This window comes from Tigriopus californicus, chromosome 7, assembly GCF_007210705.1.
Source record: "Tigriopus californicus strain San Diego chromosome 7, Tcal_SD_v2.1, whole genome shotgun sequence".
Lineage (NCBI taxonomy): Eukaryota > Metazoa > Arthropoda > Copepoda > Harpacticoida > Harpacticidae > Tigriopus > Tigriopus californicus.
The window spans coordinates 7,997,664-8,010,598 of NC_081446.1; the positions used below are offsets into that span (position 1 = coordinate 7,997,664).

Sequence of the window (12,935 nt, forward strand, 5' to 3'; positions counted from 1 at the left end):
CAAACATTGTTGGGCATTTCACAGGCATTTCACAAACATTTCTCGATTTGAACATGTTTAAAGCTTGTTTGCCAAAGAGCAAATATTTCATGGACGACAGCATCCTCCCCAGCCCTTCCAACCAAGGTGTCCATTTTCAGTAATTATTGGTGCGTCTACACGAGAAACATTCTGTCACAAAGTTTGCCTAATTATTTCGGAAATGTTTGGCATTTGACAAACAGTTCATCTCTGAGCCGTCTACACGTAAAACTGCCCGATCAAAACGGTTTGACAAATATTTTGATGTAGATTTCTAATCAGATGACCTTGCAAGTGATCGTATCATTTCCCAATGGGTCTTTCATTCAATATTTATGTAATGCACTGTAAACAATATGATTAGTATAATGGAAAATAGGGAAAACTGAGGAATGAAATTTGAAAAAAACCCACCGATGGGCACTGTCATGATGAGAATGTTTCGCTTTCCAAAAAGGTCCTTTATTTTGCCCATTTCAATCTGTGCGGTCATATGTTGGCTGAAACCGATTACTACTTTAAGGCATGTTTTGCCCCGTTCTATGAACTATACCATAAGCCACCTGATGATTCATTTGTAATTGACAAAAAATGCTTTTCGAAAGGTTTTCGAACTTCATTTTGACTATAAATCCTAACCCAATTGTTTGGAAACGAAAACCCGACCAATTTTCCAACTCATTATAATCGTGAATAAATGGACAACAGTTCTCCAAGAGTATCATAAACTATTTAATAGCCGAGAACGGGTCGAAATATGACAACGATATATAGTTCAAAGGTCATGTCAGAAACGTTAACACAAATATAGTAAGAGCATTAAACATGATAAAGACAATTTGGATATTTATATGCAGTTAACATTACAGATGGCATTGACTAAAAAGAGTTCAATTTTATAGAACCAATAAGGACCAACCCACAAGAACAGACGGCATTTCACAGGGAAGGTGATGGTCATGGGCAGCTTTAAAGTGATGACATGTCAGTGGGTAAGACTCGGTCCGTTGAGATCCGACTGATCTGGCTTTCACGCCTAAAATTGGCGGGCGGGAAATGGACGAAAGAGCAGTCAAAAGTGGCTGGCTGGTCCTGATGCTTGGGTCTCAAGGGTGTACGTAGAGGACCGATCATGGCCGTGTGTGTCCGGCCAAGAACCTCCAGGTATGGGCCGATGATTCCGTTGTCTCTGATGATCTGATCCAACTTGTATCGGATTAATCTTCTTGGGACGAGGTCAAGGAATCCATCCATCCATCCATCCATCCATCGAGCTTTGGGTTGGCTCGCTCAAGTCTGGCTCACAGAAGACGGATGTAAAAGATGGGGCCGGGACCATGGCCGGGGCCGTGTCCATGACCGAGCTGAGCCCGAGGACAGGCTCAGGGTGGGTGGGTTAACTGGGGTCGACACTTTCATTGTCTGGACGTGAGGAGATGAATCCGGATTCCGGAGATAGGTGATATGTTGGTTGGTTGATCGATCGATCATCATTCAATCATTCAATTCTCGACGGGAGATGGAAGTGTGACTACTGAATTAAAAGGGGATAGGATGACATCTGATGACTTTGAACATGAATTGACAATTCCAGGCCCCTTCATTCTCTAAGTTGGGGTTATTCTGTGTCAAAATGAACCACAATCCATACATTTTTCTTTGTTATAAACCATCATGGATCGAAAGAGTTAAGTTCCATAATTACTGAAAATGGACACCTTTCTTCCAATGGCTGGGGAGGACGCTGTCGTCCTTGAAATATTTGCTCTTGGGCAAACAAACTTTAAACATATTCAAATCGAGAAATGTTTGTGAAATGCTGGTGAAATGCCAAACAATGTTTGTCAAATGGCTAATTATTTGCCGAATTATTTGTCGTGTAGACGCACCATTAGTTTGAAATAAGCCGACGCTTAAATCTGGGCGACTATTTTAACTCGGATTGAGCTCGCCCCAGGTTTGAAGATATTCTGAAACACGTTTCTGTTATTATTTGGAACCTCTAGCTTTGATTTGGAATTTGTTTCCTCTTGGATCTTGGCTCATCTTTCCAATTGATCTTTTTCAGATTGTCTTCTCATCATGGCCAATTCGGACCAAGATCCGCCGTTTGACCTGAACGACGAACGTTCGGCCTCTCACTTCGTCGACCCACTGACTACTGAAGAAGTGGAGGTGGGCCAATATATTGTTCGATTTCAATCTAGTTGAGATGACGAAGGAGTTGTGCGTGAGCTATGCCCAGCTGGAGATCCTCAGGCTGTTGTGGCAGGATGCTATTCGTCAAGAAAATCCAATCGCCTCGGCCGATCAAATCAAGACAATGTTGGCTCTGAGGCAATTTTGAAGGTTGTTCCACATCAGCCCTTTGTACGAGACTGCATTAGGCTGGCTACCTCAAACTTGCTCCATGACAAAATATAGCGTTAGGTAAGTGCTACGTGAAATACGTTCCCTTTTATTGAATAGTGAACTGTAAAAACCTGCAAACAACACTATTTGGTGTGCGAAGGCACTGTGCTTTAAGAGGCAGCGTTAAAATAAAACCTGGTTCAGTTTGAAGCTAGTAGATCCCACTAAAACTTGCCAGAGTAAGCGAACAAGTTTTACCTTCACCATGCCTTTTTCTTACACATATATGTCATCGACAATCTTTGAAACATATTTCTTTCTTTTCAGCTCTCGTCCGGGTAAAGATTAGGTGCGGAGTCTAAAAATGTCGCCCCTGCCCTTCTTACTCATTGGAGCTGGTCTGTACTTTCCATCTGGGAGGAGAAAAGCACAGAGTGTTGTTAGTGCTTAGCAAAAGGCTGCGATGGTATGCCTGACCCTAGGTTAAAATTAAGTTCTAAGATTAACTTACACAGGACAATCTTGTCGAGGAAACCTCACGCCAATCGAATAAAATCGGAAATTATATTTCAAATTAAGAAGTTATTAAAAGCCATTTTCTACCACCTGGCAGAAATTGGTCCAAAATAAGTGGCAAAAATGGCAGAAAATGGCAGAAAATAGAATTCTGTGTATTATTCTAAATCATATTTTTTACGATCACTTCCGCTATTCAAAATTCAAATTCGATCACACAGCACTGACGTTTAGTGGTTGTATCTGACATTCGATGCAAAATACCCATCCCAACGGGTCAAAACTACATATAGGTAGGCTTAAAAATTAACGGAAGTGATCGTAAATAATAGAAAAAGATGATTTAGAATAATACAAAGAATTCTATTTTCTGCCATTTTTTGCCACTTATTTTGGACCAATTTCTGCCATTTTCTGCCACCAATTTCTGCCAGGTGGTAGAAAATGGCTTTTAATAATTTCTCATCCCTGACTGATGTTTGTCTTAGTTCTCCCTCCCAAAAATGCCCAAAATCAGGGTGCTGGACCAGATTTTTCCTTGAATTTCCTTCATTCACTGGCATGCCCTATTGAATGAAGGTCTGTTCCAACACAAAATGTAATTTTTGAGGCAACTCTGTCACTGCATTAATATTAAGTACTGATATTTGGCCCAATATCAGAAATATTTTTTGCTTTAGCACACCCATCACAAAACAGGCATCACCATTTTTTGGGAGTTACTGGAATTTTTTGGGCTTAATAGTTCTTTTAAGGGGTTGAATTATAGCTGCTGAGGGGACCTGTTCAATAGGGGATGTCAAGTAAAGTAAATTCAAAGAAAAATATGGTCCGGCGCCCTGATTTTGGGCATTTTGGGGAGAGAGAACTAAGACAAACATTACAGTCAAGTCGCACCATTCGCCCATTGAATTTTCAATAACCTTGTGATTGTGAGCAAGTTGTGTTTCAAAACCCTACTAAATGAGCATGTTTGGTGTTAATCAGTGAACGCACTTTCAAATTGGCTCAATACCACAATGCTCATTGCCTAGACAAGCATGTAAAATGGAAAAAATGTCATAATCTGATGCATGCACAGTGCGGTTTGGCTGGGCATGTTGTCTTTGAGTTGACTCCATGGAATAACGTCAGTTGTCCATGAACGCGTTTACTTGACTAGCCCTATTAACTGTGAATTGTAATAACAGCCGCCTTTTTTTTTTTTTATCCTTCAGTTTCATTCCTGCGAAACAAACTCTAAAACTTGAAAATCAGTTTTTGGACTCCATTTTGCCATCTGAAATTGTCCTTTTTTGTAAACGTATTTTGAAACCCTTAATAATGTTTTTAATGTTTTTTGGTCAAACCCGATGACTTGTGTTTTGGCTTTTATTACCTTCATTGTTTTGAAAATTAGAGCAGTAACCTCTCAAAGAATGAAGAGACAGCTGTGTCTTGAAGCACGGCGGCAGCTGTTGGTTTTCCCTTCACTTCTCCAATGTGTGTGGATGGCGAACGTACTACATAATGCATGTAGATGTACGTATGTTGTTGTACACTATGATGTGATACATACATAGATAGACAGACGCCTGTGTTGATTGCCTGAGGTGGTGTATCTGGTAAACGTCCCGTCATTTTTCCCCATCAAGATCATGTGCCCATCTCAGCCAAGGCTTATTATCTGCTCTCTTTGTTCCTAGTACGAGGATCAATCCATCAACCAGTCCTACCCATTTAATGAATTTTGAGATAGATAGGGGATAATGGATCCATCAACTAACCACCTCGTGGACAGACCACCCCAGAAATCTTGTCCAGGAGGTCTCAGTATCAAGGGGGTCTTGGATCTTCCCCCAATGGCAATTCAAAGCCAAGCTTGACTACCGTTCCTTTCTTTGTCGTTGGGGTGTGGCGCCTAAACCCCGATCGTCATGCCCGTGTTCAACTCGATCCAGAGCTTTCTTAAGCCGTCCTCGGGCCTATTGACCACTTCGCCCCCGCCACGGCCCTCGCCTCCGTCCCAACGTCCAATCCCCATTGAAGCGTTTCCTCGACCTGCGGTCATCCGCCCCACGTCGTGGTCCGGGTCCAGGTCTAGAACGCATCAAGGACCGGCCCCAAGCATGTCCCCAAGCTTGACCCCATCCGTCAGCCCCGGGGAGGCGCTCCAGGCCAAGTCCCCCCCAGCCTCACGCCTCCACTACGGTCATCGATCCGTCAATGAGTTTGATTTGGAGTGGGATTCTGACAAGTAAGGCCGGCTAGTAACTCATTAAGACGAACATGGAGCATGGAGCATGAAGGTCCTTGTCCTACTGTTCGTCCTCTTCGTAGAACTTCTCCTTGCGGCTTTTTTAGAGCCCCCGATTGCTGCTTGGCTCATGTTTCGGGTTTCTTCCGCTTTCCGTTTTTAGTCCCGTGCTATCCATTCAGCTACACGACTTGGTCACGCCCGAATGTAATGCCATGGGGGTTAATCCCTCCGGGGGTCTAGCCATGATAGCCGGACGTCAAAACTACATCCTGGTTGATCTGGATCAACCCGATCGAGTCAAGGCCATCCATAGTCGTCCCATTCGACAGGCCATTCCTGAGCTGCAGTTCAATTACGCCGTGGAAACATTGGCCGCCGTGGCCGTGGAGAAAAAGGTGAGGGATTGAACTGACTCGTCGCTTAAAAATGAATGTTTAAATTAAACACGGTCCCTGATCAAGTTTCGACCCGAGTTAGAATGTTTCAGTTTCCATCAATTTTAGCTCTCTCCATGCTCCATTTCCCTTTCAACTCAAAAGAACACACATTTTTGATTATCAATGTGTTCAAAAGCAAATAAAGCAATTTTGATTTTTGTCCAATGTGGCTAAGAGACGCTCAAAATGAGGCTAGTTCACTTTTCACTTAATAAAAGTCAAAAAATGTATGGCATTCGCAGTATATTGCTGCAGAACCTACTGTATCCCAGGTATATACTCTGCACTAGCGAGTTCAACAAATTTGATGCCCAAGATAAGGCTTTTCAGCACCCTGTGGGGCCAACCTCATGCCAATACGAGTGATGTCTTCCTTCATTCCTATTCATTTCTCCCTAGGTTGAGATTGTCGATTGGGGTCCGGCGGGCGACTTGCGCTGCCTCACCAAATTCGCTTTTCATGCCAAACCCGTCACGGATTTAAGTTGGCACGAACACAACACTTCGTTGTTGGCCACCAGGTAAGCAAGAGCTGGAATCTTAGCGCTGTAAAACCCGTCATCCCTGATTAGCGGAGACCGGTCGATTCTGTTTGTTTTAGCGGCGCGGACAAATACATCAATATCTGGGATTATCGCCAAAATTTGGATGTACCCGTATGTCAGTTCGAATCAATGGTGGTGGGTGCAACCCAGGCCGTGTGGGATCGCCAGGACCCGCACACACTGGCTAGTGCTCACTATGGTGAGATTCGGTTGTGGGACTTGCGATATCCTCAGCGTTGCAAGAAATACATCAACGCCCATAAGGAGCAGATCTTGGCCTTGGACTACAGTGCGAATCGCCGAGGCCATTTACTTAGTTCCAGTAGTGATTACACCGTCAAGTTTTGGAATGTCTGGCAATCATGTGAGGAGCCACGCGAGGTCATCAACGTGCCTCACGCGCCGGTTTGGAAAATGAGGTACACGCCCTTTGGCGAAGGCGTAATTACCCTCTGCACTAAGGCTTTGTACAACGAAAGCAATAACTTGAGCTTGTGGAGTGCCCACAATCTGGATTGCCCGGTTCATACCTTTTACGGGCATACGGACCGGGTCATGGAGTTTTGTTGGCGAAACATAAACCCGTCCAATGATAGGAATGAGCTCCAACTTGTAACGTGGTCCAAAGATCACTTGCTCAAGATCTGGCCGATTGGGAACTACATAGTGGATAAAGTGGGATCCCCTGACGAGGACAATGATGAAGACGAAACTAATGACATCGTGCCAGTAGAACCCAATGATGATCGAGTCAGCCGAGAATCCTCTGTCGAGGTCTTGGAATCGGGCGTGGATATGAATTCTGAAGAGGATCCCACTTCGGGATCGTTCCAACTTCAATCAACCGACCCGATGTCCACTAGTGGTTCGTTGGAAACGACGTCAACGTGCTCGCCAATGAAGGCCAATATTGATTTCTGTTCGCTGATCCCGGGAATATCCGAAAACATATTCCGCGTCGATCCAGCACTGTCTGTGATTGACAACTTGTCACGAGAAGGTAATTCCTCATCTCCTTCGTTGCGGCTGACCGGTAACTCGTCCATCTCGTCGGACTTGGATCAAACTATGGCCTCATTAGAAGAGGACGACACGGTGCCCGAGCTCAAATCGTCCTCCATGAAGGTTAATCGAGCGGAATTCCCCGCCGACCCCTTTTGGCAAGATTACGTTCCCGGATCTATCAAGACCGTTCGAAGTAAAAGTATGGAAGAGTCTGTGGTAGAGGTGGTAATGGATTTAGCATCGTCCATTCCGGCGGCATTATTTGCTAAGCCACAGCCCAATAATTTGGGCGAGGAAATCAAGTCCCTTACTCTAAGTAGTAACGTCAATTTTGACCGATTGGATCTCGAGGGCAAGCATTGTGTGCTTCTTGCCAAAACCGTGCGTCACTTGTTTTACCTTAGTGTCGACTTCCCGGATGACTACCCTTGGGCTTCTCCACCAAAATTCCGTTCCTTGAGGAACACCACCATGCCTTCGGATCAGGTAAATCCCATTTTGTCCCGTCTTCGAAGGACTGCCCAACATCAGACGGATCGGCGACGACGTTGTCTCGAGATGTGTGTCCGCCAATTTGAGATCGCAATTGATACTTACATTCAAGGGGAAAAGGTATCGTAGAATGTAAATGATTTCCAGCAAATTTAAAGACTAAGCTTGAAATACTGTTGTCTTTTACAGGGCAACGTGGGTGAAAAATATGTATCGCCATTCAACGTCTTGGGTGGACTAAGGGATGCAAACGTACCATTTCCACGTGTGACCGGGGCACGATTTTGTGGCTTTGATAAGCTAGTGATTTTTACTTGTCCCCAGGACGTGCATATACAGGTAAAAATCTTTGTCATATTGGATACAGGATGTACGAGTACATGCCATGTCGTGTTAAGGAATTCAGTTGATCTAGTCGTAGTTTTGCAACTACATCTCGGCATTTTCTTTTATGAACTCATCTAAGGAACGATTTAACTTTTAGGTTCAGTGTCAAGGTGTGGATAAGAAAATTCCACGTAACTTTTCCACTATCACCAACAAGGAATCCGGTTCGTTATTTCAAACGCCTTCCAAATCCCGAAAATCGGCCCAGAGCATGGCTTATGAAAGACGTTATAGCAAGAACCGAATGAGTTCCACTGGATCGTCAACATCCGAAGTTGATATGCCACTTGGTCCAACAACTATCCTTTCGAACAAAAATGGTGGTGCACTCTTTGGAGCCGAGGAAAAGGATAGCCGAGGGGATGTCCCGTGGACGCGCGTAAAAATCTTCAATGTGCGGAAAAGTCTCCCCTATGACATGGATCTGGCTATGAGGTACATGATTTGGAATGTTGAAATGATGCAACAACCATGACTTTCAATAACACATTTTCAAATTTATTAGTTACCGGCTCATGAAGGGACCAGGGCACGAGTTGGCCGGAATGAACGCTGGAATCGCAAAAAACTTGCACAAAGGGGTTGCTGCCAATGCATGGGCGTTAGTTCATAGCGCCATCAAGTTTCCCAAACTGGTTGAAAAGCGAATCCAGCAAAATCCAAGCGGGCGATGTAAGAATACGAACCAAAGTTGCAGTTGTCCGTTACTCTCTGAAAATGAGGTGCTTCAAGGTGAGACGAACCGTAGCCTGAGCTTCAAAAGCGAGCGGCCCTTGGCCAAGTTTCATATGGGTCGACAATTGTTGGAACAAATGATCGATCATCTGATTCAACATTGCGACATTGTGACCGCTGCTAGTATTCTCTGCGTACTCGATCCGCCTCATCCCAGACCTCATCCTCAAGCACTGATCCGGCATAAGGGGAGTCGCTCGGAGTGTCCGCATTTGGATACGGGTAGAGATGGTGCTATGGAGTATGAGGCGTTCAATGATGTGGATTTCACTTCAAATGGGAATCATAATCTTCATTCTCATCATAATTCTCATCCCTACCACACACACACCAACCCCAACCCCCAACCCCCCACACACGTTTATCATCAATATCCGCATTCGCACCCCCACCACCAACACCATCAGCGTCATAGCTCGGATCCGAACACTAGGGAAGGAAATATTGCGATATCTCTTGTCGATGATCGTGCTGATCAAAAAGAAGTTGATGTTGATGATGAAGATTGGGACCAAGCAGCCACTCTCATCGATCCAACCCATGTGCGGCGGAACGATGAACTCAAAAAGACTTACCGAACATTGTTACACTCGGCGGGCTTTTACCTCAAGGCCACAGAGGTGGGAAAGTTTATCCACTTCTGCGATGAAACCATTACTTGCAAAACCACCATGGAACATCCATGCACACAATGTGGAAATCTAGTTTTGGGATTGACATGCTCCAAATGCAAGTTCAAAGATCGACATTCAATTTGTGCTATATGTCAGACGTTTGTCAAGGGATTAAGCATTTATTGTTTCTTCTGCGGCCACGGTGGGCACATGAATCATGTTCGCTCTTGGTTCATGAGAGGTAGCCTTTGTGCTGCGGGATGTGGATGCAAATGTGAATTCACCATGTTAGCCGAGGAGTTTGTGAAACGCTGAACCCAAAACCTTATCCTCCATGTGTTCTTTGAGCCAGACCAGCCTGCATTTTTGTTTTCTATCGTCATTATCCTCTTTGTTTTCCTAGTCCTGTGTAGACAGCTTTGCAACATCTTCTGGATTTTCATACATAAATATCAAAGACTACTTTTTCACAATTTATATATTTGTTGCGGGAAAGACTGCACCATCAATAAACACACTTTTGGAAACAGACCTTGAGAGTTAAGTAGAACATGGATCAGAAATACAATCAAATGATGGCATACACTGGGTATTTGCCGAATTTTTACCATCCACATGATAATTCATTACCTCAGCTTGGGTGAGCGAGACAACTATGTATTTTTTTCCAGAGAGCCGAGGCCAGTGTCATAAGATAGCCACGGTGCAGGAAATCCCGGGCAACTAAACAGTTCATTAAGCCACCATATCTCTCTTGATTGAATATGGGATATATGCTTTTCTGTGGCGCTTTGCCTTTTATTCTTTATCTCTCGAGCAATTTGCCAAGTTTTCTCATGTTCATGATGCACCACTTAGGTTTCTATCTACAGCTAAATTAGAAAATATACTCTAGATAACATTGTGATACTATTTCTGGACCTAAGCTTCCCATATATCCAACCACGTGCTTGAAAAGCTTTACACGGTGGTAAAGCACCCCGTATTCCGATCCAAAGAAGGACATTTTCAAGTTAGGTGAAAATCGCAAATGCCCACTTTATTATTGAAAATTTCTGTCTCTAATTTGTTGTAGGAAGAGCGAATTAGGTTGTTGTAAGATATTTATGATTTTTGATGATCAAATATTTCTGGTAGTCTCCCTGATTAATTTCGCATAATATAAGACTACGGGTGAAATTCAGGGTGACTGAAGCGTGGAATTTAAAGGAATGATCATGAACCACAAGAAAGTACATGATTGCACCAAACTGTACTCTAGTAACATACCTCTTCCCTCGAGCTAGAGCTTTTGTGTCTAGTTGTAGAAGTCTTAGTTGGCCTTTAAAGAGTTGACAAGAACGTTTTGGCTGCTCTTTGCTCTTACCCATAACAAAGCCGAAAGCAGCACTGTGTTGTTTTCCATGGTTGTTTAGAACCATTTGCCGCCAAGTAGGTAAAAGTGTATGGTTGATCAAAAATGTATTCAAATTCTCAAAATTGTCTATGATGTAAATACTCACATGGGGTTTACTATTGAAAAGTAATGAATGATTTCAACTTGTAATGGGCTGGCGTAGATTCAAGCAATTTGTGAATGAAATGCATTTTTTGAAGGGTATTGCGAATGAAACGCCTGTTTTTATCTGTGCTTAAGTCGTCTGTATTATTCGAATTGGTATTTTAATCAAGGAAAATGCAACTAGCCCAAGGTCTTGCATTACATTAATTTGCAAATCAGTCACGTTTGGATACAACTGATTGTTACTATTAACTTCTTGAACATGGACTGCAGGTAAGAAAGCAAGCCAGAAGGGCAAAGGCAGAGCTCTCCCCCATTTCCTGATATCATCCATCAATCCTTGGGTTTGTGTGAGTTTCGATCCCCTTTCTCCATAATATTGCTCAACGTCATCATGACCTCTTGACTTTAGTAGGGGGTGGCCTTTATTCGAGAATACTAGCAAGCAAGTAGGTAGGTGTAAATTTAAGTCAACAACAGACGCCTACTGCGACGACGTACAAGGAAGATCTAGTGGAAAAGCTGGATCTAATCATAAAGCACTGAAAATTCTGGCTAGTTGGAGCCGACCGAATCTTGTCAGTTTCTTGAACTTTTTGAAGCGTGTTGGAAATGTGAATATTAGGTGAAGCTCGACTTGAAGGGAGAGTAGAGAGGGTTAAGAGTAGAGAGGATTAAGAGTTCGGCAAAACTTCTTGAAACCCCTCACCTTTGACATTACGTTTTGCATTGGTCCTCCCTAGTCTTCCCACGCTTTTCAATTATTTTTCATAACATTTGAGAGGACCTTTGCTTCCCGACAAAGGAAGGTAGTTGAAATTACACCAAATATGAACGCTGTTAAATTGGTTTTTTTTTCTAGAAATCATTTTCTGTCGCGTGGAAACAGAATGGAGTCCCCAATTCCCTTACTTACTTGGATTTCTTGTCTCACTTCACATGTCATATCATTTGAGACAAATATTTATGAAGCAACAATAACAAGCATCACTTGACACTAAATTCTACTTATGATTTATTCAAAACTACTCAAAAAACAACTGATCATCAGTATTCATTTCATTATTTCTCCACGTCATCATGACAAAACAGGCTGAGGAGACGGGAAAGGAAGTATGTCAAGTCACATAGCAAAAAAGCGCGTACTACAAGAATGCATTTATTGGTTGTTCTTTGCCGGAATTAGCTTTGAATGCATCTTAAAAGCCTACTGCCAAACAAGCCTTGATTCCGCTTTTGCCAAGCCAGCCTCGCGCATCTACAGGTTTATTTTAAGAAAGAAAGAGAAAGCCCTAAGACGCACGATGCGGCATCATGTAAAGGGACAGTCTCGTCAGTTGAGGCTTTTGTTGTCGCTGTTTGATAATTATTTGCCGCTTTTCTTCGCCATTTTTCTGGAAGCAGTGCTCAAGAGAGCGCGCGAAGTTCATCAGTTCTTAGAGGCGCTACTTTCAGTTTCTTGAGAGTCAATAGGGACCTTGTTGAACAAATCACAAACTTCAGATTGAAATCTAACTAGTTGACTGTTGTTCCTCGACAGCCAAGGTCGCCCAATTATGCATGCCTATTTGGGTACATTAAGGTCAAAAACGAGCATTTACAATTGTGAATGAGCCAGAAATGTTGCGAAGAATAAATCATTTTCAACTCATGGTGATCAAAGGATCAAAATATTATGGATTTAATTTACATTTCTACCCAATATGCATTTCACATAATTGATGTCAACTTTTGTCATTTGCTACTTAAAAGTACAGCTTGGGAGCTGTTGCAAATGGTGGATCTGAAAAATAAGCTGAATTGGGAAAGTTAGAGAAAGTATGTCTTTCATTAGAAAATAGTAAACTTTCAAACATGAAGAAAGCCCAAAAATGAACAGTGAAACAATTAGTGATTACCATCTTCTAATAGCCCCGGTCTTGCTATATTCAGTACGAGATACAATTTTGCTCCCCTCGTCCACTTTTCTAAATAAATGGATTTTAGCACCATGGGGAACCATTGAATTGAATAGATCAAACGCATCGTGAACTCATTTAAACACATTAAGTATAGTGTATAAACCGATCTAAGGATCATCCGGGCTTGAAT

General features: G+C 42.9%; 1 protein-coding gene across 3 annotated transcripts; it reads left to right on the forward strand.

Annotated features, from left to right (window-relative positions):
- The first annotated feature begins 2,294 nt into the window (after positions 1-2,294).
- LOC131884378 (GATOR complex protein WDR59-like) lies at positions 2,295-9,874 on the forward strand. Of its 3 annotated transcripts, XM_059232132.1 has the most exons (9): positions 2,295-2,451; positions 2,701-2,839; positions 4,575-5,125; positions 5,289-5,523; positions 5,965-6,086; positions 6,167-7,727; positions 7,797-7,946; positions 8,092-8,429; positions 8,500-9,874. In XM_059232132.1, exons 3-9 carry the CDS (start codon positions 4,806-4,808, stop codon positions 9,656-9,658), a joined length of 3,885 nt encoding a protein of 1,294 aa, XP_059088115.1. In that variant the 5' UTR covers positions 2,295-2,451; positions 2,701-2,839; positions 4,575-4,805; the 3' UTR covers positions 9,659-9,874. The 3 variants fall into 3 exon arrangements, with proteins under 3 accessions (XP_059088115.1, XP_059088114.1, XP_059088116.1); XM_059232131.1 differs by lacking the exons at positions 2,295-2,451; positions 2,701-2,839 and adding an exon at positions 4,109-4,493; XM_059232133.1 differs by lacking the exons at positions 2,295-2,451; positions 2,701-2,839 and adding an exon at positions 4,109-4,410.
- The last annotated feature ends 3,061 nt before the right edge of the window (positions 9,875-12,935 follow it).